Genomic DNA, 26,340 nt, shown 5'->3' with positions numbered 1-26,340 from the left:
CTTTTCGCAGGCCTGCTTCTGGCCTATGCACCTGTGTTCAGGAAGGAAGACCTTGGCACAGAATTAGAGGGCCGACTGCAAGTGGCGACACAGAATTTCCTCCAGTGTTTGCCCAGAGGAGCCCACAGGCCAAAGCCCAGCCTCACTACAACAGACCGTCAACAGCACCCCTGTGTGCTCCCCTTCTACCGCAGCACTCTAGGGGAAAAGGAAGATCTATGTACTGCTAAGCAGCAGCTAATACATCAGAGTTCCCGGGCAGCAAAATGGGCTAGTGTTCAAGGGCAGCAGAACTCTGAAGAAGGTACCATGCATTCTTATGAGTGGTTTAATTCTGCAGAGACATCCACGTATCCCTGAGCATTTCTCCGCGACTCTGGATTCGCAGGTTACGAGGCTGGCCAACAACCTAACTGTTGATAGCACTCTGAGCAGGGTAACCAAACACAGAGAGCACGGGAGCCGGCTGGAGACCCAGGACTTTATTTTCAGAACGAGATGGCCACGAGGGGCAGGGGTAGGGGACGTACAGAGGCATTCACATTCCAGCAGCACAGCGGGAACAATCAAGGCAGCCATCAAGTCAAAGACAATGCCCACCAGCTTTCACCGCCCACATGGGTCGTGTCCCACTGTGTCACAGCACAGAAGTGATGGTCTTACATCCTAGAGAGGACAGTACATATAGCACCTTGTGCTTCCCCCTGACAGGGAGACTGCACAGGCTGGGATGTGCCTCTAGCGCAGGACCAGTCCGCTCCCAGCGCAGTGAGGACTGACAAGCCTGTTGTAAAGGGGGCGTACAGGCTGCAGGTCACTTGGGTGACAAGAGAGCGCTCTGGACATCTGTCCTCCAAGCAGAAGCGTATGCCCCGCCTCCCCACAGATGACACGCAGCTGACCCATGTAAGGTCAACAGTGAATGGAGGCCTGCTTCCCAGGCCAGTGACGCGGGCATGGGGGCAAGACAGAAAAACCAGACGGGAGATGTTAAATCCATTCCCTGTTAGCTTACGAGGCTCAAACACACTTTCCAAAACAACCTAGAGAAATCCGGCGTCAAGTGATGGACTTTACGTATTAAGCCACCGGCCTCCAAGAAGCAGACAAGGACGGAGGGTGTCCCGTCTCCCCGTGGGAGATGGCGGTGAAGGATCGTTTTCAACAAAGTGCACAGTGTCCTCACACTTCACCCTTGACCGTTATAACCCTCCAGGGCCTGTAACACACAGACCAGCAGGGGGCAGAGCACAGCTTCGAACGTGATGACACCGCTTCTCACCGTTCCGGGGAGAGGCACGCACTTCCAGCGTGGGAGGAAGGACACAGAGGCGGCAAAGGCAGGGAGAGCCCCGGGAGGCACGGAAAGGCAGAGGCGCCAGGCCTGCTGTTCTGCAGAGCCAACACCGTGGCGGAGCAGCCCCAGCGCAGCTGTGAAGAACTACACCAGTTTACCGCTCAACCGAGGTGGGGCACGCAGGGGCTGTTACACGGGATGCAACAGAAGTAGTCCTGGTCCAGCGTTCCAGGAGAATGGGGCAAAAATGGAGCAACGGGCGGCTGGGACGCCCCGACAGCAGACTAGCGGGTGGCATCTGCCACCCGTGGAACCCTTACCCAGGGAACACAACTGAGCCGTAGCCCTGGGGGGCGTGCGTAAGCAGAAACACCTTCTCGGGGGTCCTCTTTCTCCCAAAGGCCTCTTCCTGGAGTCCCCTGTGCATCCAGGTCTCCACTGGCCAGGACCTCCCCTGCACAGGGAGCGGCCCCCGCCCCTCCACACTGACGGCGGAAGAACGCGTGGGACCAGCGGCCCCGTCTTCCATCCTTTTGCTGAAGCAGAGCCGGGGCAGGAGCACAAACAGCCACCCTGAAGCGTTATCCAGGCGAGGAAGGGGGGGCTTCTTAGTCACAGGACCATAAACTCCCGAGAGGGGGCTCCAGCGGACGGCCCCCGGGGATGCATCCCGCTTGGGAGTTCATCTTTCGAACTGAGAACCAGGAGCCGAGACCACAGGCACCGGCGAGCCGGGGAGGATCTGTGCAGACTGCCACCAGCTACAGAGCACCAGGGCTCAGAGAGGTGAGCTCGCTGCCCCCGCCCCCCCCAGCCAGAAGTGGAGCCTTAGGATTGGGCTTCAGGGCAAGCATCCTGTCCTGCTTTCCTCCGCATCAAGGGGCTCCCTCCAGACACATCCCTGACCCGGGACATGCACGCAGAGAGCAAAGCAGCCCATCCTCCGTCAGGCCGCTGGTCGTCCTGGAGCGGGAGGAAGAGAAAAGAAGGTCCCAAAGCAAGTTCACTCAAGACGGGCCAGGCTTAATGCTCGCCCTACGGTCTATAGTCTCTCCAGTAAGAAAATGCAGAGAAACCTCTCTTCGTGCTGATTTTTCAAGAACCTACAATGCGATCTTTATGACCTTTTCTAGTCTGACCTTGTTCTCCGGACGGCACGCCCTCCGCTTAAAGATTGTACAAGCGGCTGGTGTTTTCCCGCAGGGTGGCCAGGGTGCGGGAGAGCGGCTGAGCTTTGACGCGCGCGATCTCGCGGACCGTATGCAGGGCCAGGCCCGGGTGGGCATACTGGCAGAGGCTCCTGGGCACCTGCAAGACACCAAGCATCCCGCGCCTCGCTACGCATCCTGCGCGCGGTCACGAGCAGACCCCCTCCCCGGCCCTTCCCCAGCGAGGACCTCTTTGGGGCTGCCCTGTAGAGACCCCTTTACCTGCAGGTGCAGGGAGAGTCCTAGTCATGGGGGGCTCTGGGTGAGCGGGGTCCCACGCTTCCTTGGACTGCCCTCTACAGGGTAGGGCTTTGCACTGCCTGGAAGAGAGTGGTTACCCTTCAGCTTCTCAGCCCCCTAGACTTTTGGTTCTGCAGAGCGACAACAAGGAGACATCTGCACAGCCAAGGGGGNGCCAACCTCCCCCCCCCGCCGCCCCTCCCACCCCCGCCCCAACTCAGCCCCACGACCCGCATACCTGCCGGGGCAGGAAGTAGGGAGCATCCGTCTCCACGATGATCCTCTCCAGCGGGATGTGCCTCAGCGCTTCCCGGGCCTCCCAGGCCGAGGAGTAGGTCAGGACTGCCGTGAAGCCCACAGACATGTTGGGGAAGTGCTGCAGCAGGGGCTCGATGACGGGGTAGCTGCCAGTGAAGCAGTGCCTGGGGAGGAGGGGAGGGGCGGTTCCAGATCAGGGCCCCTCGCAGCCCCCCCGCGCAACAGCCCCCGCCCCCCAGGACAGGGAGGCCCTTTCCAATGATGGCGCGTGGACGAACGCCCAGGAACACGAAGGCCGCATTCAAGGGAGGGACGCCACGGTAACCAGACAAGGGCACCGCGGCACAGACCCAAGTGACTCTCAGCCGAGGCTCCGGCTTGCAACCCGTCGCAGCACCCAATCCTACACGGCCACGTGAAGTGACCGCCACAGGGAACACAGAGCAGCCATACAGGGAGGGGCAGGGTGCGCTTGTAACACGAGAAGAGAAGGGGAATGAAAACCCGGCGCGCCTCCATGATTACAGTTACAAGAGAAAAAACGGATTTCTCTGCAATCAAGTGAACTGGAAGCCAACAAAAACAGTGAGGACAGGAGGGAGGCGGCTACAGGCAAAGCTCCTCTGAACATGTTATCTAGTCAGGCTCTCAGGGCCCTTTTATACTGTTAACCAGTCTGGACCCTCAGGGCTCCCGCCAGCCACAGCACCTCACCGAGCCGTCCTGGCCCTGCTATACCTGCCCCCCACTAGCCCTCCTTCAAAGTCACCCCCAAAGCCAGCCACAAGAAGCCCGCCAGCCCCTCCGGAAGGGCCGAGGGACGGGGCCTCCTCTCTGGTGTGTGACCACGGGTCAGAGGTCGCGCTCCACTTGGGCACCGGAAAGGCAGCGGTCTGGCTGCTGACCCACTGCCTTCTGCTGCCTGTCAGCAACTGTCACACCTGAGGCTCCGTGTGTTCTGTGAACCCATCTCACCCATCTTGAAAGAGCCACCCCAGGCATCACCTCCTGGCCCCTTTCTAGCAAAGCTAAGCCAATGGCCCCTCCTCGGACTCCCACAGCACCTCACGCCCGCCTCAGCCCTGCGCTCTGCGGAAGTCGCTAGCCAACCTCCACAGCTGCTCCCAGGGGCCCCGAGCCCATGCCCAGGACGGGCACGCAGTAGGAGACCAAGAGTCTACCTCACTGAGGCCCTACAGCCAATTCCGATGAAATGCATACTGAAATTCAATGGCTGGAAAATGAACTTTCAAATTCAAGACAGGAAAGAATTTTTTAGGTGCCCTGGAATGATCTCCATGTGCTAAGTCCCTGGACGACACAAGTGATCTCTCTCCAGATCAAGGGCCCTCATTTCTGAGCGCTCAGACGCCATTTTAGCCTGCAACCAGGGACAGGGGTCATGAAAGCCTCCTTCCTGCTCACTGGTGATTTAGGCTGTTAGCTTGAACCACACAAAACTGCCATTTGGTAAGTAAAAAAAACAGTCAAATATCAGAAACCGCCTTTGATTTAATCTAATAGTCCATCTCTTGAAGAGATATCGGTCGTGAAGACCTCGTCTTATCATCCTCTCCCGAGTCTTCCTTTCTCCAACTGACACCCTCCCCAGAAAGCGCTCCTCTCCTCCGCCCACGGAGCTCAGCCTTCTAACCTATGGATCTTGTAATCTGAGGGCACAAATTTTTTCATGATGTTCAGCAGATCTTCGTCGGCTTCCCGGCAGTGGATCACCAAGGGCTTCTTCAGGGACACGGCCAGCTGCAGCTGCCTCTCAAACACCTGGGGGGAGGCACAGGGACAGCTGTGGGTTAGAGCCACCTCGAAGCCTGTCACCTCGAGCACACCCAGACCAACGGGCACCCCGCTACCCCGTTCCGCAGACTATATAACGCACTGTAACGCCACCTAACGCATACTGGGTGCTTACTCACAGGGAGCGCTCAGAGCTCGTCAGCTGTAGCATAACCTGTGATTCTCACAAGCACCCTGGGGCAGGCGTGCTGTTAGCCTGATGCAGTTGAAGACAAGGAGGCTCCGAGAGAGGAAAAGGGACTCACAGCTGGAAGCTGGAACGTCACAATGCACAGCTGAACCCCAGCACTCCAGAGAGCACCCACCATGCAGTGCTTAAGTGGGGAGGGCAGGGCGGGGCGCGGGGACATCAAGTAGAAGTTAAATGTCCTTCCCCTCACTGTCCCCATCTCTACTCCTACTCCCAAGAGGTAATCACCTCTTGGTGATCACGCACACATATACACACACACCCCTGCACAATGCCTGGATCTCAAAAGGTGCTCAAATATTTGCCAGAATAAAAACATGTATTTTCTCCAACTTACTTTCTTTACTCAACCAAAATCAGATACCCTTCTAGATGAATACCTATGGAGACACTACCTTTCATCTTTTAACCTTTAAAAAACATCAACAACGACAACAAACTCTAGCCACCTTTAAACCGCTAGTAAACTACACATTAATAATTGAAGTGAAAAGGAGCTGAACTTATCCTTTCCTCTAACGAGCTTAGCTTTAGAAGAGAACACCAGTATGAACTCATCATAAACACATGACCTCATCTTAAACTTCATGTTTCCATGAGTTGTTTTTTTTTTTTTTTTTTTTTTTTTTGTTTTAACTGTGGAATAGAATTCATGTTTGCATTTTTAACAGCCAGTAAACTGTTGGTAGCTTGGGTCCTGTAACGTTCACCTGAGAACGCCATCTGCAAGTCTAGCGCTTGGGCTTCCTCTTCTCAGGGACATTGACTCAATGCCATTCTGGGGTCATTCTCGTTTAACCTGTGCTCTCAACAAAAGGAAAAAGGGCCACAGACACCAAAATCTTAGAGCACTTGGTAGCGGCTTGAAAGGTGGTCTGGCCCCGTGTCTGCAGCCGGCTGGGTCCTCCCGACACAGCTGCCCTCCCTGGACCCCGACCGAGGCAGGAGGTCACAAGGAATTCTAATTCGAAGGCATAACTCCTGCCCCTAAAAAATTAGTCCTAAGGGTAAACTATAGCCTTTGGGTAGAATATTACAAAGCGGTTATAAAAAACCTATTTTTTTCAAAATATATGTGAAAGAAGAACCTTTTCAGAAGTGGAAAAAACATTAAAAACGAATCTTTNATTTTTTTTTTTTTTTTTTTTTTAGAAGCATGGACATAGGCTTCTAGGACAGGTCCTTGTTAGACGTGCCATTCGTCCCTTGCAATGCGACAAGGGACATGAACATTGAAAACACAACGTTTTGTAAAACATCCAAATTTTGAAAATGCGCGGACGGGAGAAGACGTGTTAGAAGGCAGGACCCTGTGGCTGGGGCAAAGCCACCGGGGACCCAGATGACAAGCAAGGGGGTGGGGAGACGGAGTGCAGGGAAGCTAGTGACCCAGCATAATTACTCTTCCGCCTGCATGAGCTCCCGTCCTCCCTGTGGACCCATCATTTCCAGGGACTCCTGAGTCGGTCAGTGTCTCCTAGGGTGGCCCAGGCGGCTCTTGCGTACTCAGTTCCCCAGTAATGACTTTCAGTCAAACCCAACTGGAGGCAGAAACCGCCTGGATCGGCCAGCCCAGGGAGGGAAGGCCAGTCCAAGCTCCGTGGCTTCTGAAACCAGACACCAAGAGCGTCATACTGGCTGATGGGTGCAACTCTCACCTGAGCTATCCAGGACCCCAGCTCTTAGGGGTCAAATGGGAAGTTCAAGAGTTAATCTACAACACACAGAGAAGCAAGGAAAAAGTTAACAATGGTTCACTCTGAGTAGCAGGGTAACTACCGAATTTTCCCCCAGTTCTTTTGCTTTCCTCTGTTTTCCAATCCTTCCAGAAAATACTAGGTAACAGAAACCAAGCTCTAATAACCAAACCTATCGCTTAGCCAGATATGGTTTCTTCCATCAGTGTATCTTCTTCCCTTCAGAAGGTAAAATATTCAAGAGCTTGTCAACCCCTCTGTTTTTAGGCAAATGCAACTCTGCCAGACGTCTAAGTGGTGTAGTTGCTAGGGCCCACCACGTCTCACTCTGGTGCCTGAGTGTCGATTTACATCAAGAACAAGGCATCCACTTCCTCCATCCAGCCTGGGGGTCACAGTGTTCTACACAAATATTTTATCTCCCCCTCCTGCTGCCAGCTATGTACTTCCACTGAATCACCACTTTCCAGGCCTGAGTCCCCTCTCACCCAGCCAGATGTTATCCACAGGATTCTAGTTATCGCCCTCTGCTACTACCTTCAAGTTCAGTCTGTTGTGCAGCACGCCCCATGTGCCTCTACATGCAGATCTGATACCATAACTTTTTTTTTTTTTTTAACATTTGAGAGACAGAGAGCAAGATGGGGAGGGGCAGAGAGAGGGAGGGAGACACAGAATCCGAAGCAGGCTCCAGGACCTGAGCTGTCAGCACAGAGCCCGACACGGGGCTCAAGTTCACGAGCTGTAAGATCATGACCTGAGCCGAAGTTGGGTGCTCAACCGACTGAGCCACCCAGGCGCCCCGTTACCGTAGTAACTTAATAAAGGGAAAAAAGTTACCGTGAAATACTTGGTATATTTCTCGGCACACAGCAGGCATTCAATCAACACCAGCTATACAACTAAATACAACACTGTTCTTCCTCCTTCCAGTTGCCTTAGTGCATGCATTTCTCAACTGTTCCTCTTTCCACACCACACCTGCCCTGAGCCAGAGAAACAAACCAGGAAAGCCAAATATTTCTTTCTTAAAAGGCTGTGTTTTCCCGTCTTCAGATTCAGCTATTCTTCCATGCACTTCTGACTAGTTTATGACTGCCGCAAGCCAGACACTGCAAGCTTCCGAGTGTTAGTGAAACCCAAGTATGGACACACAAGAGGTGGTGTGTAAGACACACCTAATTCTGAACAGAAACACTATTTACACTAGAAACTCACCAGATCAAGTAAAAAAAAAGAACATTCACACAAATAAAATCCCACCTGTCTGAAAACAGATCAAGTCAAAATCAACCTATTCCAAATTTAGTAACCTTAGCAGGTCCTAGAAAACTTAGCTTAGAGATCCTTCGGAAGCATCTGAACGTGTGAAATTGTTTCTTAGGTAAATTAACTCTTCAGCCTTGCATGCGTGTCAGTTGCCAGGGGCAACTGTATTCAAACCAGAATCTCTTTCGCCGAAAGGTGTATAAAGGTCTAGAGTCTTCAGCTTAGGCAGAAGGGTACCGCACCTTCTCTGAACTTTTTGTGTGGTCAAGGGAAACTAAGAAACCTCTGACTGACTCTAGAGACTGACTCTAGAAGATTCCCTCTCTTCATTCACACCATAAACCACAGATGCTCTGACTCTAGAAGATTCCCTCTCTTCATTCACACCATTAACCACAGATGCTCCGACTCTAGAAGATTCCCTCTTAATTCACACCGTTACTCACAGATGCATGTAGCAACGGGGCACAGCATCAGTGCACGGCCGAGGTCGACCGAGCCGGGCAGGGGACAGCACCAAAGGGAAAGCCGACGTGCCAGCTCTGTCCAGGCTGGCGTCCACGCGCCCTCTCACCAAGGCCTGGGGCGCACTGGGCAGGCAGACCCAGCCGATCAGGCATCAGCAGGGACACAGCACACAACACATTCTACGACAAATGCAGCCTGGCAGTGTGAGCAGTGACAAGGCGGGAGGGTCTTTCTTCTTGACCTGCTCCTTCCCAAATCAGAAACTTCCAGTCAAATACTCGAACCACCCTTCCTCTGTCCAATGCCTGTGCTCAAAGGGGCAGATACTTGGACGGGGGATGGACTAAGACGAGTAACAGTCGTCATCTCCGGTGGGATGGGAAATTCTCTTCTCTACACGTTTTTGTATGTTCAGAATATCCTGCTACAAACATACTCAACCTTAGGACCAGACTAAAAATAGAGTTTAAACAAAACTGGTCCCTTCCCCAGAAGAAAAACGTATGCCTCGCCATTGCTATCACGCCACAAGATGTCACAGAGCCCCTGTGCCCCTCTCCCACACAACAAAGTGTCAAGAAATAGTTGGCGAAGCATTTCACAAGTGACATCTGGGCGCTCCGGACAAGAGCAATTACATTTTAAGGGGCTCTGAATTCCCTCCATCCGAAAGCAGAGAAACCTTCAATGTTGAGTTTCAACACCTGACAGAGAATTAAAACCGTGCGCAAGCGACAGGGCCCCTGGTTACCTTGTGCTGCTCTGGGACAGGCGTGGTGCACTTATACGAGTAATCCAAGCCCATCTCCCCGAACGCCACGGCCTTGGGGTGCCTCAAGGCTTGCAACAGGTTTCGCTCTTGACTCTCGCTGTAGTACCGCGCGAAATGCGGGTGACAGCCGAAGGCCCCCCACACCAGGTCCTCTTTCAGAAGCTCCTCCCACAGGCAATCGGTCAGCGTCCGCGGATCACAGAAGTCAGAGATGCAGCCCTGAAACTCCTTAGGGAAGGAGCTGCTGTAAATTTTTCTGAACTTGGTAAAGGACCCTTTGAAAGACAACTTGGAATACAGCATGTCCAAGTGACAGTGGGTATCGATGAACCCCTCTTCCAGGCCTGACCCCCGATGGCTCCTCGGCAGGGGGCCGGCCGCGTGGCCTCCGCAGGGACGCGTTGTCGTCTCCTCCTGGAGCCCTCTTTCCTCCTTCGCCTCTTCTGGGCTCCTGGAGAAGTGGAACGAGCGGGAGCTCTGGGACGTGCCTTCCTCGGCCGCCCCCTGGTCCCTGGAGGTGCTCCNGGGGCGGGAAGGCGCAGGGCTTGGGGCTGCCGGCCCAGTAGCTGGCGTAGTCGCACCACGGACTGCTGTACAGGTGAGCCGGGTACATGACATAGTCGGCGGGGAAGGCGGCGGGCTCTGGAACTTTCGGCGAGCCGGGCTCCTCCTGAGAGAAGCGGACTGCGGAGACCTCGTCCACGTCAGACCAGTCGCTCCCGGAAGAGGCGCGCTCCACCACCACGTCCCTCTCCCCAGGCTGCAGAGAAGCAAACAACGCGTGAGCCGCGGCGCGCACGCAGGCAGCCCTCGCACGCCCTCGCCAGCAGGACACAAACTCAGGCTGGTCCTCCCGGCCCTGGCGATCCTTCTGCGCCGGCTGCCTTTGCCGCCTGGGTTCCTCGTCATTTCTAGAACGGGAGCCAGGTCACAGCTATAAGCAGCCGTAGCAGGTTCCACAGGCTCAGACTGCCGTCCCCAGAGGGGCTGCGGTGCCCGCGCCCCCTTCCTGGCCGTCCCTCCCTCCGGAGAAAGGCGCTCTCTCGAGCCCCCGCTGAGCTGGGGGTTAGAGAAAGGCGGCGCCGGGCAGCCCTCATCTCTAACGGGTCTCCACTACGTCCCAAGTGCAGAAGCGCTGTCACGTGACTGCAAATCCTTGTCACGCTGCTCCCCACGGAGAGGCGGCGTCGGGGACCCGCCCCTTCCCCTCAAACCTGAGCCAACCCAGTGGGTCTCGCGAGAACAGCCGGCGAGCACAGCAGCAGGGACGCTGGGCAACGCCCCGGGCTGGGTGGGAGGAGCCTGGCAGCCCCCGTCGGGTTCCCACCGCTCGCGCCTCACGGGGAAGCCAGCCCCCAGAAGGTCCCAGGCAGGCGCCAGCCTCGACCGCCAGCCGCGCCCGCAAGGATCTCGACCCTCCCGCCCCGACACACTTTCTGGACCGCAGGCCCCCCAATAACGGAATCAGAGGCACATGACAGAACACCACCTCCACCCGCAAGCCAGACCTGCCCCGTCTAGACCTTTCTGAATTCCTCACTAGCAAAACTGAGAGCCACGTCCAACATTTCGTTTGAGCCGCTACACGCGATGCTAAGCGCATGGGCTACACGTTGCCTCACATCAGGTCAGCCCCGCAGAACACAAGGCCCCGAGCTCAGAAAGGTCTAGTTCTCTTCACTCCGGGCTCCCAAACACAACAGTGCCCAGCATGATGTGCTCACAAGTATTTGATGAATCTGCAGAACAAATGTTCTGCAATGCTCCCTGAATGTAGCTTCTGGAAGCAACTGGGGGCTTTTTAAGGCTACCCCACCCTAAGAGAAAAAATTTTCATCCAACAGGGTCCCAAAGAATCCGTATGCAAGTTTCCATGTCACTCTGATACAAATCAGATTTAAGAAATACAGTAAACACACAGATCTCAGCTCATGCAAAAAAAGACTGTTGAAGGCTCCTCGTTTCTTCTGGTTGACGAAGCCCAATACCCACCGGGACCCGACAGCGTGAGCAGCACAACAGGCCTTACAAAGGCCTTTCTTTTCCTGAAAATGCTTGTAGAAGCAAAGACAATTCACATAACAAAAAATTTACTATGAAGAAGTATGATGGATAAATTGATTACCTCCTTAAAATGGGGAAAAAAATGTTTTTGTTTCTACTGTCGATACTAACCTTCCACACCGCTACCCACTCTCCGAAAGGAAACAAACATTGGTGGCAAATGTGTTAATGAATTATAAACTTCCCAGAGGACACTTCCCTGCTTTAGATTTTCTTCCTGCTGTTCCCTCCATGAATAACAGAAATAGCCAAACAAGAATCTTTTCAAAGATACAAGATAACCTAAATTGCAGCACATTTTTTTTAATGTTTATTCTTGAGAGAACAGAGTGTGAGTGGTGGGAGGGGCAGTGAGAGAGGGAGACACGCTCTGAGGAGAATGCAAAGTAGGCTCCAGGCTGAGCTGCCAGCACGGAGCCTGACGTGGGGCTTGAACTCACAAACTATGAATTCATGACCGGAGCTGAAGTTGGACACTTAAATGACTGTGCCACCCAGGGCCCCAACTAATATTTAACATTTAATTTGAAATCCTGAAACTGGGTGATTTATTATACTAGTCCATTTACTTTGAATATGTTTCAAAATTTCCCATNAAGTCGGACGCTTAACCGACTAAGCCACCCGGGCGCCCCTGTGTGACTCTTGATCTCAGGGTTGCAAGCAGAGTTCACTTTAAAAAATAAGAAGTTTTCTACAAATTAATCTCTAAGGGAAAATAATCCTTCAAAAACCATCTTAATTATGGTGGAAACTTCCACCAACGCAGACAATAAAAAACTGCAGTCTTGCCAGAATTTGACAATTTTTCCCCCTTTTTTCCAAGAAGACACACTGGAATCATTACTTTTGTATACGTGCACCTGAAAGTTAAAGCCGTTCTCAAATGCAATTAACATCTTTGCAATCCAGCTCTTTAAAGTTATTCTGCCATTGTTTTTTTAAATAACTAATCTGATTAAAGTTACAAAAAGCACCTCAACAGAAGGTTAAGGTTTTATCTGCAAGGATGATCCCTCAGAAAGGGGGCATCATTTGATATCCAAGTTCTTACAAAGTCTCCTGTATTACGAGATGTACGTTCTTTTACGAGAGGGGGACAAATAGCCCCAAACAGACCTCAAGCAAGCTACTGTTGGATGCTTATAGAAAGGTTTCCTAAATTCATTTCTTAAAATTGAGGGGTGGAGTTAGGCAAAGAGATGTACCAGATTTTACTCCTGGAGGATAGGACCTCACAGTCTCGCTGAACATCAAGGTTTCAACAAACCTTTTTAAGATCACTTTTTGTTTTTTAAATATCACTCTTAAAAAGCAATACAGTAAATGGTTGCACATAAGGAGACATTAGAAAAATTCTTGAGGGGCACCTGGGCGGCTCAGTCAGTGAAGCATCGGACTTCGGCTCCAGTCGATACCGTGGTTCATGGGTTTGAGCCCCGCGTCGGGCTCTGTGCTGACAGCTCAGCACCTGGAGCCTGCTTCAGATTCTGTGTCTCCCTCTCTCTCTGCCCTTCCCCCACTCACGCTCTGTCTCTCAAAAATAAATAAAAACATTAGGAAAAAAGTTTAAAAAAAGAAAAATACTTGAGAAACTTACAAAGTGGTACCCAGGTGGAGAAACAGGGTAACAGGACCAGGATGGAAAGCTACTTTTCACTAAATACCTTTTGTTTTTTAGTTTCAAATCATGAGATTATTTACTGAGAAAGTAACCTCAAAAATAATCAGAGGTTGTTACATTGTGGCGATCCCAAAATACACGTCCAGAAAAAATGAACCACAAACTGCTAGACTGTGATAGGAACAGCTATTTGCAACTTGGGATAAATTTCCAAGGACAGAATTATACACAGATTCAAAAAGTGCCACATCCCATCAGCACAATCTCTCAGCTGCAGAAAACTACAAGGCAAATGGCCCTATTTTTTACAACAAAAAAAAATTATAACACAATGGGAAGGGATGAGAATCTACAGAGACTAAGAGACTTGAGATATTTAGAAATTGCTACATATGGCTCTTATTTCGATACTCTTTTAAACAAACTAAAAATATCATGAAATGAACAGGATTATTTGATCACTGGCTGGATAGTTGATGTTATCAAGGATTCTGTGTGTGTGTGTGTGTGTGTGTGTGTGGTCTAATTTGTCATGTGTTTTTTCTGAAAATCCTGTATCACTTAGAGAGTCATACCACAATATTCATGACTGAAATGATACAGTAATTGGGATTTGCTTGGGATTCAAAATTATTTTGAATTTGTGGAGAGAAGCACCTGGCTGGCTCAGTCAGTAGAGCATGCAACTCAATCTCAGGGTCTTGAGTTCAAGTCCCATNGAGGGCCACCACCAACCAAGCCCCCCCCCCCCCCGCAAAAAAAAAAATCACGCAGAGAAAAGAGCTAAGACGAGATTGGCAGTGAATTAATTGTTGAAGATGAGGGACGGGTGTATGGGTAATTTTCATAAATGTTTTAAATTTTCCAAAATAAAAAGTTTAAAATAAAACTAATAAGGGGCGCCTAGGTGGCGCAGTCAGTTAAGCATCCGACTCTTGGTTTCAACTCAGGTCACAATCCCACAGTTTGTGGGTTCAGGCCTGACATTCGGCTCTATGCTGAGAGGGGGTTCAGAGCCTGCTTGGAATTCTCTCTCCCTCTCTCTGCCCCTACTCGACTCACGTTCTCTCTCAAAATAAACATTTAAAAAACAATAAGTTACGATTCCAATCAGATATAAGGGTGGATAACATCCTCTGGCTGCTTCCCAAACTCCTCTATCTTCCAGGGGGTTTTGTTAAAAACCATCAATTCACAGGGGCACCTGGGTGGCTTAGTCGGTTAAGCACGGACTTCAGCTCAGGTCGTGATCTCACAGTTCATGAGTTTGAGCCCTATGTTGGGCTCTGTGCTCACAGCTCAGAGCGTAGAGCCTTCTTCACAGATTCTTTGTCTCCCCCCTCTCTGTCCCTCCCCTGCTCAAAAGTAAATAAAAATGTTAAAATAAACAAACAAACATCAATGCCCAGGTCCCATCTCAGATCTCCTGAGTCAGATTTTCCATTCTTATTATCAGGGAAGTTCAGGAAATCACACTACTGGACTCAAAAAGGAACTCCAGTGACAACAAACACCATGTCAAAGACATGTAAAAAGGTTCAATAAAATTTAACGAAATCCGTGAGTGGGAAAAATGGCAGAGTGTGGAAAATATATGAACTCAAAAAACCATGCGTAACTACAAATACATACTATCAACAGACTTAGGATTATGTCATCTAAGTCCTTGAAAGGCTTATACAGTCAAGTTGGCCAAGAAAAGGGTTTTGGGTCTTCTTTTCGAGAAAATGGAAGGTTACCTATATTCAAGACTGCCTTAGGTCCACACCAACATGGTAAAATTTGAAAGTTAACATTTACTGAGGCCCTACTATACACTTATCACTGCACAAAGTGTTTTCACATACTAGTTCACGGATCAGCCAACTGTGGCCCACAAGCCAAGTCCAATGCACTGCCTGCTGGGGTCAACAAGGTTTTGCTGGAACACAGCCAGGCCTGTTCACTTAAATATGGCCTGTTTTCACACTTCTACAGCAAAGCTGAATAGTTCCAACAGAGGCCACAGAGCCCACAAGAGCGAAGGCATTCTCTGGCCATTTACAGAATACAGAATGAGTTTGCTGATCCTTTTCTTCGTTAACCATGGTAAGTGTTCAAGAACTGTGACTTGTACACAGATGAAACTGGGGCTCACGGAGGTTGGGTGGCTTTCTCATGATCACAGTTCAGGAGGCCATGATATGACCCAAATCACCGGATGCCAGCACTCAGTGCCTACCTACCAGGTCATGCCACCTCCACATGGATGCTTAACACGGACAATCTACATATCCAGACTGACCAAGAGAAATCTGGGTACTTCAGTCTGGAAAGTTCATCCCTACGAAGGAATTTTAGGCCGCCCAACAGATCATGATCAACATCAGACAGGAAACACAGCCGTGATACAGTGAATGGAAAAAGTAGGTTATAAAACCTCTTGTTCTTGGGATTTCCCGTTAAATACACCACATGTGGTTTTTGTCCTTCCTGCCAAGAAACCCTTTGAAAATTATAGGAAATGACTTGAGAAGACAAACCTACAAAGAGAAAGGATATAGAATAAACAGCAAAGTACACAAAAATCGGCTGCCAGAAAGCAGACAGAGGAACAGTTATCAGATACGCAGACCACAGAGGGCCAAAACCGAAGCCTGCAGTGAGAAACACCCGGAAACAGGGTGAGCCACAGTACAGGGCCCCGAAAAGACTCAGGCACTGGAGCGATCAGAGCGCTAAAATTGAAGGTAAAGCTGGAGATGAAAACAGGAGGAGCCAGAATCTGTGAAGTTAGGTCCCCAGCTCCCCGCTCCCATCTTATGCAGGTGGGTCCACCCTTTCCCACCCAGCAAAAGGCTAAGGTCATACGAAGTACTTAGAACTTTCTCATACTTGGTAAAGCTGAGCCAAGGAGACTATGGAATAACCAGGGACAACAGACACACAATTGAGGGGGAGGGACCACTGCACGCTGCACAGTTAAGAACCCAGGTACCTCCCTCAACCTGACTCCCAGAACAGCAGCCGCCAGACATACGCCTCCCGGGTGGAGGAGGAGAGCATTTCCCCTGGGGGACACTGACCAGCCTATGACGATCAAGCCACAGACCCAATTGGGGCCCCCACAAAATTACCCAATGTCGGCACCCTGTGTTGAAGCCAGCAGTTGATAAGTCCATCCACGCACTTACAACTTCCAATCAGCTTTCAAAAGCTCCATCTTTAAATACGGACAGCCAGCACCTACATCCCAGGAGAGCCCTACCACGGAAGATCGAAACCAAAATTCTTCGGGGGAAAAAATGGAAGGAAACTCAAAGAAAAAGCAGTACAGAAAGCAGAAGAAAACTTCAAAACAAACCTGTAGCAATTCTCAAAGAGACAAGGCGTGATAATCTCAAACAACCACAGGATGCTCTAAAAAAGGAATACTCAAAACGTTCAACTAGTGTTCTTGGAAATTAACTAATCAGGGGCACCTGAGTGGCTCAGTCAGTTAAGTGCCCAACTTCAGCTCAGGTCATGATCTCATGGCTCGTGAGTTCAAGCCCCAGGTCGGGCTCTATGTTGACAGCTCAGAGCCTGGAGCCTGCTTTGGATTCTGGGTCTCCCTTGCTCTTTGCCCCTTCCCCACTCACACTCTCTGTCAACAATGGAAAGAAGAAAGAAAGAAAGAAGAAAGAAAAGAAAAGAAAGGGAAGAAATCAAAAATGGAGTGGGGAGTATATATTATATACACTCACCTTAATTACTCACAAAGAAAGCAAAAACAAAAGGAATTCTAAGGCAACAACTGAGGGAGGTAAACCTCCAAGAAGCAAATACAGGATTACTACAGGATTACTTATATTTTGACAATATTGAGGAGAATTTTATGGCACTAGCAGTTTGAGGATGAGTTAGTGATAGGTACAGAGAAAACTAAAGGGAAGAAACAAGGCAGTGATGCTCTCCAAGGAAGATAAACTTTTATAACAACGTAATCCGGGGCGCCTTGGTGGCTCAGACGGTTAAGCATCATCAGGTCATGATCTCACGGTTTGGGGGTTCGAGCCCCACAATCAGGCTTTGTGCTGACAGCTCAGAGCCTGGAGCCTGCTTTGGATTCTGTGTCTCCCTCTCTCTCTGCCCCTCCTCCACTCATGCTCTGTCTCTCCCAAAAATAAACATTACAACAAAGGAAAACCAAAAATGTAATCAGAGTATACTAGATGACTCGGGCTAGGAATGGGGGATAATACATCTTCAACAGATTCAGCCAGAAATTGGATAACAGCACAGGGAGCTGTGCCGAAGTTAGCGCAGAGCACTAAATTCTCAGCTTTTGAGTAGCACATCCACAGATGTCTACAACTGGAAAATCAATACACAGTGCAAGCTTACTTAGAAATACAGAGGTAAGTACTAGAAGAAAGAGTTAAAAAGGTTCAAGGAGCTCCCATTCAAGAGCCATAGGTAAAGGATAAGCAGAGATGGGTACAACAGAGGAAGGCTTTTCCCCCTCGATCATAAATTGCATTTAAAATTGCTAGTTTCCCTCCAATACCGTTCTTTCCTTCAAGAGCAGTATGATCAGGGTGTCAATCTCCCGGATGAAGGTTAGTTTTCCAGACTCTCTTGCAGCTAGGTGTTGGCCAGGTTTCTGGATTTGTGTCAATAGATAAAAGCAGAAGTGGTGTGTACACTTCTGAGCCAAGCTCTTAAAAGAGAGGGCATGTCCTTTCCTTTCCTCTCCTCTCCTCCGCTTCCTACTGGCTAGAATGTCAATGTCATGTACGCAGGGTCCCATCAGAGTAGCCACCTCAGACCAGACGGAAACCGGGTTGAGGGAGCAAAGCATCAACGCCAGGCGCCAGGGTCCCTGGAAGTGTGGAGCCATCCTCCTGAAGCCAAATTTCTATTTTCTTTAAGCCATTATCCATTTTGTTAGGGCAGGCACGCATATCCTAACATATAAATTCTAAATTCAAACAAACAAACAAACAGGTGGGGGTGCCCGGTGCCTTAGTCAGGGGAGCGTACAGCTCTTGGCTCACAGGGCTGTGAGCTTTAAGCTCCAAGTTCGGTGCAGCGAGCACTTAAAAACAGAATCTTAAAGAAAGAAAAACCAGCACTGTATTAGAAACTCTCCAGACTTCTTAGGAAGTCAGTATTTTAGAAGACAGTCATCAGTTTGTCCTGGGGTCCTGGGTAAGTCAAGTGCTGCTTTTAATGAAGAACACGCAGGATCAAACTACAAAGGCCAAGAACTAAAAACCGCACGCTCGGTGTAGGCTCAACTCACCTTCTGGCTTTCCGTGTGAGCGTCAGAGTCCTCCCAGCACCCCAGCGGGGGAGAGTGCTTGTCAACGACTGTCCTGCGGTCACCAGGTGTCCCCTCGCTGGGTTTCTCCTCGGGGTCTATCACCACTCTCCTGTCGCAGAAGCTGGTCCTCTCTGGCTCCGCCTTTTCCTCCTCCACTCTTACCTCTGGGGCTGCCTCTTTCCCTTCCTGAGCAGGAGACGCGGCAGCACTCCTGGCCCCCGGCCCTTCTCCACGGCTGGGACGCCCGCCGGCGCTCGGGCTTGCCCTGGGGGAAGCCTCTCCCTTCCTTTTCGGCATCGACTTTCCCAGGATGCCCTGCAGAGCCTTCAGGTAGATCACCGTAGAGCCTTGGTCTCGAAACCTATCCCTCTTCCTTTTCTGCACCTTGTTTGGTTCCTCAATTGTGTCATTCTGACCCTCAGCTTCAGCTGCAAATTCAGAGTTTGTGGAGTTACGAGAACTCTCTTTTGAATCAACCTGGAAGCAAGGGGAAAAAAAAAAAAAAATCACAGATCATGAAAGGGTTGTCCCAAGGGCAATTTCATACAGCAAGTCCTCAGCAAATCAGAAGTCAGTGGCGGCTGCAGCAATAACAGGCAGGGTGACCGAGACGAAGATCCTCTCCTGGAGCTGGGCTCCACCCCGGCCTGTTGAGAAGTGCGACTGTAAAAGGGCCTGAATTGCTGCAGTTTCTAACTCCTCACTTTCTAGTGCTCATCAGGTCATACCCTCATACTGCAGGGGGCAGGAACGAACCAAGAGAGAGACAGTCTAAAGTCACTAGAAGGTAAGGTCCTGGAGGCCAAGGACTACCACCACCCACGTCAGAACACGCATGGGCAAAAGAGAAGCTCAAAATTTCAGCACCAAAAGGGTCAGCTAGCCCAATCCCCCGTCTCAGGGTCAAGGAGACCTAAGGGCCCAGGGAGCAGTGGACCCCTGAGGGCAGGGTGCAAGCCTTTCCGAAGTTCTCTGCAAACTCCTTCCCCCAAATCAAAACCTGGGTGCTGGAAGGTGTCTGGTCTCCCAGATAATGCACCAGGGTCCGTCCAGAGGCTGTAACTACCCCCGACCTCAAATCTCCTCAGAGATGCAGGTCAAGTCTCAGTTCCTTCTTTCCTTCCCCTCAGCACTCACTCATTCCAGCAGCTACACAGTTCTCGATGTTAATTTACTGTGAAACGCATCCAGTCTGATCCCGGCCTGGGGTAAGAACACTCCACAAATCTTCCTCTAGGATCCTCTCAAAAGCAGTGAAGTCCAAACCTCCCCAGCTAGGACCTGGGTTGACCATCAACCCAAGGGCTTCTATAGTCCCTACATCTTGCACTTCGAATTCCTTTGCATTAAATTCCTCTCAAATATACAGACAGAGCGAGAACTCCACACGAAGGTGGCTGATCCTTTTTCTCTACTGCCCATCAGGAAGGGACTGGTTACGTAAAGAGGCTGACCCTCTTATTTATTCACTTCTCATATTATTTGAATTCTTTCCAAGAAGCACATGCATCCTTTTTTTTAAGGCTTCTGAAGTCTATAAATCTAGACAGTAACGTGGCATATTTTTTACTAGCAGTACTCAAATTGCTGGTGTCTACTGGCTTTAAGGAGACGGACAGGAAAGGTGGTTTTTACTTTCATTTTGAACCTCCGAATCTTCTAGCATGGTAGACATTTTTTTTTTTTTAATTGTCTACAGGCATTATCTGGGAAAGGAGATTATAAACCATTTTTTGGTACCTTTTCTTATTTAAGAAAACCTAATAAATATTTTAAAAAAAACAAAACAAAAAAAAAAACCCTTGGAGGTTGCCTGGGCTTGTCTTATGGGGCACAGCCACAACCTCCCAGCCTGCTTCTCCACCGTCTGCACCTCCACCTCCAACCACGACCTCCAACCACCTGCCAGCCTCCAGGGCCCCCATCATGCCCTCTTACATACCTTTGTGGGCAAATCTCCCCTCCTTTGCTTGGGATACCCTTGCCTTAGTATTCATTTTACATTTCACAAACTACTACTCATCCTTGAAGGTTCCAAATCCCTACTTGGACTTCTCCGCCTCTGCCTGGGCCACCAGCTGCCCCTCTTCCTCGCCCTCCCATCCCCGGCCCAGGCCAGGTACAGGATGGCACCGAAGGACAAGGCCGAAAGCAAGGAGAGGGGCCCCTGTACCTTCTGAAGGGTCACGGCTCCTCATTTCAAACCTGACACCGCCGCTTGGAAGTACAGACCCGGAGTTACAGATCCCCGTTTTCCGAGGAAAACAAGAAATCTCAAAGTTAACTCATTTGTCTTATCCAGTCAGCAATTTTTTTGTTGAGGCATACTTCTGCATCTGGGGGTTAAGCATTCAATAAAACATAGCAACACACCTGCTCGCTGGACCTCATATTCTAGTTGGTGGGCAAAGGGAAAACCCGAAGAAAGGCAATGTATGTGGTAGAGGGTGAACAGGGCCGGAGAGAAAATAACACGTGGAAAGGAGGGATGGAGAAGGGCACTCAAGTGCCCGGTTCAAGGTAGAGGTCTAGCCAGGAGGCATAGAATTTTAATGTGAAATTTCCAAAATTTTGATACTCCGAGGACCCAGCAGGCCACACGTAGCCTGTGGGCCACCGTCTGGCCAGCCCCGGTAAAGGAGACCGGGACTATCCTTGTGGGAGAAAAAAGGGTTAGAATCCGAAGAACACACCTTCTGTTTTCATGTGGACTCAGAGTTCACAGAGCTGAACCTTACATGTTTCCCTGTGGGCTGACAGTCCCCAGAGCTGCCACAGCTGTCATCCCTCCTGTTCAGGGAGGGAAACTGCCATGGCCTGTAAGTGGCAGAACCAGGAGGCAAACTCAAATTCCCCCTAACATCCTGGAAACCAAGGGAGAAGAGCAAAAATATGAACACTCAGAAACAGTAGCAAAGGCCGCGATGTCAAAGACCGTGAGGACCCGAAGTAGATCCAGGTTCGACCGAAGACGTGCAGAAGTAGACAGGAGGCTCTAAAGGCAACGATTAGGTAGGAAGTTCAAGAGAAAAGGCCAACAACCTGGCTTCTTAAAGGAGAGGGTTCCTTCTTCCTGGCGGTTCGGCTTGGTGAATTATGCATCTCCGGAGGAGGCGAGAGAGATGTGTTCCAGGCCTTGTCCTCACCAGCGTGCCCAAGGGCGACATTTCCTGCCCAGTCCCTCCCGTCCCTCCTCCAGGCGCCCAGAGGAGTTCTAACATCTGGCGACCTCACGCCTCCGCTTAAACCCCATCAGTGCTTCCGCATCTGCCCACAGAACACATCCGCAGCTCCCGAGCAGGGCATCAGAAGCCGTTCGCAGGCTCGACCCCAGGCTTCTTTTCCAGCATCATCGCCCCCTTTCTCCACACACCCAGGTGCCCGGGAATGGAGAAAGGTGCTGGAGCCAACGGAAGCGAGGGCCTTCGGGAACCGGGAGTGTCCCGAGAGCTTCAGGCCAGCAGCCCTCGCTGCCACTTTCTGGACACACACCGTTACCCTCCTCCCTGCCCGTCAGAACTCTAATGGGCACCTCTTCCGTGAGGGCCTTCTCGAGGGTTCGTCATTCACCGCTCTGACTCCGGGTACTTCAAATACCCCTGTTACAACACTCCACACCACGCTCGGTGCTGAAGGACTGGCCAGTGCCGCAACCACAGCCTCGCTCTCTGCACCTCCGGCCCCTGGCACGGACTACCGCCCAGCTCTGCACATCTGCTGGGTCGGGATGCAGGAACCACGATCACACACGAAAGCTGTGTCAGTCGAGAGCCAAGACACACAATGGCTTCCTGTGTCTGGGCTGTGCCACCCCGCAGAAGGGGAGGATCTTGGCCTCTTCGTCTCTCCACCCCTCATTCTAATCCTGGGCCAGGACAGAGCAGGTGCTCCAGAGGGCCGGACGGGAGAGAACCCAGGCTCTGTAGTCCCGCCGGTCTGGGATTATAGCGCAGACTCCGCCACATACGAGCTGCACGGCCTGGCCAGTTACTTAATGTTTCTTAGCCTCCTCTCCCAGCCCCTACACACTTGTGCTTATCGATATGTAAATATTTGTTAACGGACATGTAAAGATAATACTATTTCACGAGACTCTCAGGATTATGTGAGAGCTTACGGGTCAAACGTTGAAAACCGTATTTGATGAAAGTCTATCACCTCGTAAAAGCTCAAATTTTCCCTTCCAGTCTTCCTTCCCGAAGTTGAAAGTAGAAATTTAGACGGGTCATACTACGGACTAAGTTATCAGGTAGGTGAAGGTGCTCACAACAGATAAACTTAACCTTCTCTACAGAATAAATGAACATCCTCGGCCCCCATTAGAATTTGAGAAAACCTCTCCGGCAGCTGTCCCAGAGCTAATAAGGAATGAAGGAGAAGAGGCTGGCCGACAAAAGTCTCTAGTGATTACAAATAGCCCCATCTAGCTATGGTCTGCATGTCCCTCCCCCCAGCCCCCCAAATGCCTATGCTGCAATCTAACCCCGAGGTAATGGTGCGAGGCAGGTCGTCTGGGCGGTGATTAGGTCATGAAAGCGGAGCCCTCGTGAATGTGACCAGTGCTCTCACCTAAGAGGCCCCAAGAGAGCTCCCCTGTCCCCTCTGCCATGTGAAGACATTAGGAGAAATCTGCAACCCAGAAAAGGGCCCTCACCCAACCATGTTGGCCCCTTGATCTCAGACTTCCAGCCTCCAGAAGTGTAAGAAATATGTTTCCGCTGTTTATAAGCTACCCAATCTGCGGCGCTGTTGTCGCAGCCAGAACAGACTCAAACAGGTTCCCCGGTAACTATTCTGTGACCTGGCTGAGGCCTCAGTGCTGAAGCTGGGGTGAGAGAGGCGATGAGGGACCCCCCCACACACAGCCAAGCACATACCCCTCCAAGTTTACAGGGCAAATGCAGAAGAGGTGGACAGGTAGTGGAAAGGAAGGCGATCTCAGAAGGCCCTGGGGGGAAAACGTGTCGTTTCCCTGTGAGAGCCGCTGGGCTGTGCTTGCTGACAGGACTTAGGACTCACTCGATGAGAAAGCTGGACGTGACCGCAGAGCCAGAGGGGAAGAGGTGTAGACTGAGAGGGAAATAAGAAAGGCATTTTGTAAGTCATCAACGCGAGGCCAGTATCACGCCTTGTTTCCAAACTAGCAAACACTATAGGGACAACCCTTAGCAGGGCCAGAGAGAGGAACAATTCAGATTAATAGTTAACACCCTGCCATTCTATCCTCAGGGAACACGAGTGACCTCTCAAAGATGCTAATCTGCCTTCCTCACGGATAGAATCCACCAGAACCCTCTCATGGCTCAGAATAAAATCCCAAGTCCCCTGGCTACTGACGCCCTGCTGAGACCTGCCCCCACCTCGTCTCCAGCCTCCATCCTGGGCTCATAAGCTCCACAAGCAAGCACATCATGAGGCCGTCTCGTGACTTCTCAAGCCCTCCCCCCAGGACAGGTGCTCCTTTGAAGCCATCCCATGGCTCCGCGACCCAGCAGAGTGCCCGGCCCTCAGGAACCCTCACGAGCTTACGGACTAAAGGCAAGGCACTCACGTCACGGCTTCCGAGACAGGACCCGACTACTCCTGGCTCCACAGTTAACCATTAAATAGCTTTTGGCACAAGAAGGCCCCTTAGCCCTAAATGAGATAAAGATGGGGCCCTGATAGCTTAGACCCACCTGGATCAGAAGCGCTCTACCTTCAAATCTGTAGGACGGCTTGAGCCGGATGTGCCGCGACTGAAAGAGCAGAGATTCCAGCCCCTCTTGAAAGGCTTCATTCTATCTCTAATTGTCACTGAAGTAAAATTTAAATCAACTGATATTATTTTATGCTGTGCCCAAATCAAGTGAACAGCGTCAAGAAGGACTAGTGGCAAGATTAAAAGAACAGGCCGAGGAGGAACAGGCCGAGCCTGCTATTTACCTGATTTACATCTGAATCCTGTTCAATATGCATTCTCATGCCCAAGACGGAAGAATCTGAAATCGTCATCAAAAAAAAAAAAAGAGAAAAAACCCATGTGCCACACAAGAGTTGTGTGAGGCGCACGGTGAAAACACCTGGCGCGCTTCACCTAAGGGACCCGCGGGGGTTCATTAGATCTCAGGTCCACGAAACTTAACCACCGAGCCAAGGTTTACAGATAAACCCACTTTCCTTATTGCCTCGGATTCCTTTCTGTAAGATGCGTTTCTCTGAAGCCATCTCACCCAACTGAGGCTCTCCTTCCGCTCCTCTCCGAACACAACTCCTCACCTTCTAAGGCCCAGAGCTGCAAACCTAGAATGCAAACTCTTAAGAGGGCGGTGATCTCTGTTCTGTTCCAAGTAGAGCACTGCCTGGGACACTCTAGGCCCTCGATAAATAGTTGTTCAAAACCTGCCTGGAAGGAAGAGAGGGTGAAGCTCACGCTAAGGTTGGTGACATTAGCTAGTGCTCACCCGCTCTACCAGGGAAGCAGCGGACCGTGAGAGAAGCAAATTACATTTGCTTCTATGTCTCACAGATGCATGTTCAACCTTCCCTCACCACCACCCCACCCTCTCAAAAAAGGACTGGGAAAATTTTATCCGTCTTTTTTTAAGTTAATATAAATAAAATGAAGGAGTGGATGAAATGTACCTCGTCTGAGAAGCGCTCCTGCATGGTTCTAATGCGGAGCTAAATATTTAAGCTCCAAAAGCAACTCTACCCTAACCCACCAAGCAAAACCCCAAGGTGCTAGGAACCGTTAACTCTGGTGAAATCCCCACCAAGAACAAATTCTTCTTCTCCGTTCTGTGACTCAGGTTTAAAGCACAAGGGCGCCATTCCTTACATTCACAACCGAAATGGATACGGCGGTGTCTCTTGAACTTGCCGTGCACCTTCTAACCCAGCGAGCCTTCAACCTAAACTGCACACTACAATTACTAGAGGAGCATTTAAAAATCTGGAAACCCAGGCCACACCCGGGCCCAAGAGCCCAATTAAAGGAGAATGAGAAACAGGCGCAAGCACGTTTAAGCTTCCCAGAGAGTTTTAAAGTGCTGCCAAGTTTGAAAGCTACCTCTCTAGGGCACGTTCGCCCGCCCCCCCCGACCAGCAGCTGCTGGGTCTTCCGAGTTTGTTAGGTAGACCTGGGAAGACCCCCAGAGATCTCTGAAGACATGACTCTTTTTAGTCTCAAGCCACGTGGAAGGGCCTCACCGACTGCAAGGCTCCCGAGCCACCTACCTTAAGGCTGCAGGCTTCCTCCTCCAGAGAAGCCATTTCTTCTAGAGAGGAGTCAGCAGAGCGAAGGGGGGATCCTCCGGAGGAAAGGAATCCCCGTGTGCTCCGAATCAGGCAGCCTTTGGAGGCAGCCCCGCCCACACCTGGGCCAGAGGAATGCGAGGAGGAAGAGGAGGAGGAATTTCTGCGGCTGGAAGAGCCCCAGGGCAACCTCGGGGTGCAGGCCACATCGTCCTGCTTCTGGGCTTTCAGGCGCTTGGGGCTGCCGGTCCCTCCTGAACGCGGTGCAGAGCTACGAGCTGACCGGCTGGAGGGGGCCACATCACCGGGCTCCCGGAGGCAGCTGCGCTTGCGGGGACACCTTTCCGAAGTGCTGCTCCAGTGGTACTTGACCTTGCGCCGCTCCGACGCCATGGGCACCTGCAAAGTGAAGAGGGGGCCTGGATTCCTACACCGCCCCTCCGCAGACCCCCGCCATCCCAAGGTCCCCCGGAGGAGGGCCAGCCAGGTCAGAGCCAGGCGCCTCACTGACCTTTCCCCCTTCTTTCCACTGCCCATCACAGTTCTCAAGGTTTCGGAGATGCCAACGCGCTTCGACTGTTCGCGATTCCAAAGCGCTTCGTCTTAGTCAAAACGATCCAAGATTTACGGAGGGCGTCGGTTGGGTTTCCAAACCCACAACGTGCTTCCGCGATCGCCAAGCGCTTCAGCTTGCACAGCGCTACTAGGGAGATGTCAAAGCGCTTCCGGGATTACAAAGCGCTTCGATTTAGTTTGCGATACAGAGCCCTTCCGAGATGTCAAGGCGCTTCAAAAGACTACAAGGCGCTTTTTAGGGTCCGCACAGGGCGACCAGACCCGCAGCCTTTGGGCGGGCGCGTGGCCCAGAGGCCCTGTACGCCCAGGGCGGGCCGCAGGGCAGGGCCGGACCCGGCG

General features: G+C 51.1%; 1 protein-coding gene across 1 annotated transcript; it reads right to left on the bottom strand.

The window, feature by feature from the left end:
- Positions 1 to 467: 467 nt before the first annotated feature.
- On the bottom strand, positions 468 to 26,324 carry TATDN2 (TatD DNase domain containing 2). Its single transcript, XM_077751481.1, is given in 8 exon segments — positions 468 to 2,605; positions 2,984 to 3,167; positions 4,658 to 4,785; positions 9,194 to 9,743; positions 9,745 to 9,974; positions 18,169 to 18,666; positions 25,408 to 25,824; positions 25,937 to 26,324. Coding segments are annotated over 7 exon segments (2,142 nt in total). The 5' UTR covers positions 25,819 to 25,824; positions 25,937 to 26,324; the 3' UTR covers positions 468 to 2,464.
- Positions 26,325 to 26,340: the final 16 nt, after the last annotated feature.

The sequence above is a fragment of the Crocuta crocuta genome, unplaced genomic scaffold (assembly GCF_008692635.1).
Source record: "Crocuta crocuta isolate KB4526 unplaced genomic scaffold, BGI_CrCroc_1.0 scaffold69, whole genome shotgun sequence".
In the NCBI taxonomy this organism is placed as follows: Eukaryota; Metazoa; Chordata; class Mammalia; order Carnivora; family Hyaenidae; genus Crocuta; species Crocuta crocuta.
This window is presented reverse-complemented; position numbering and strand designations above follow the sequence as displayed.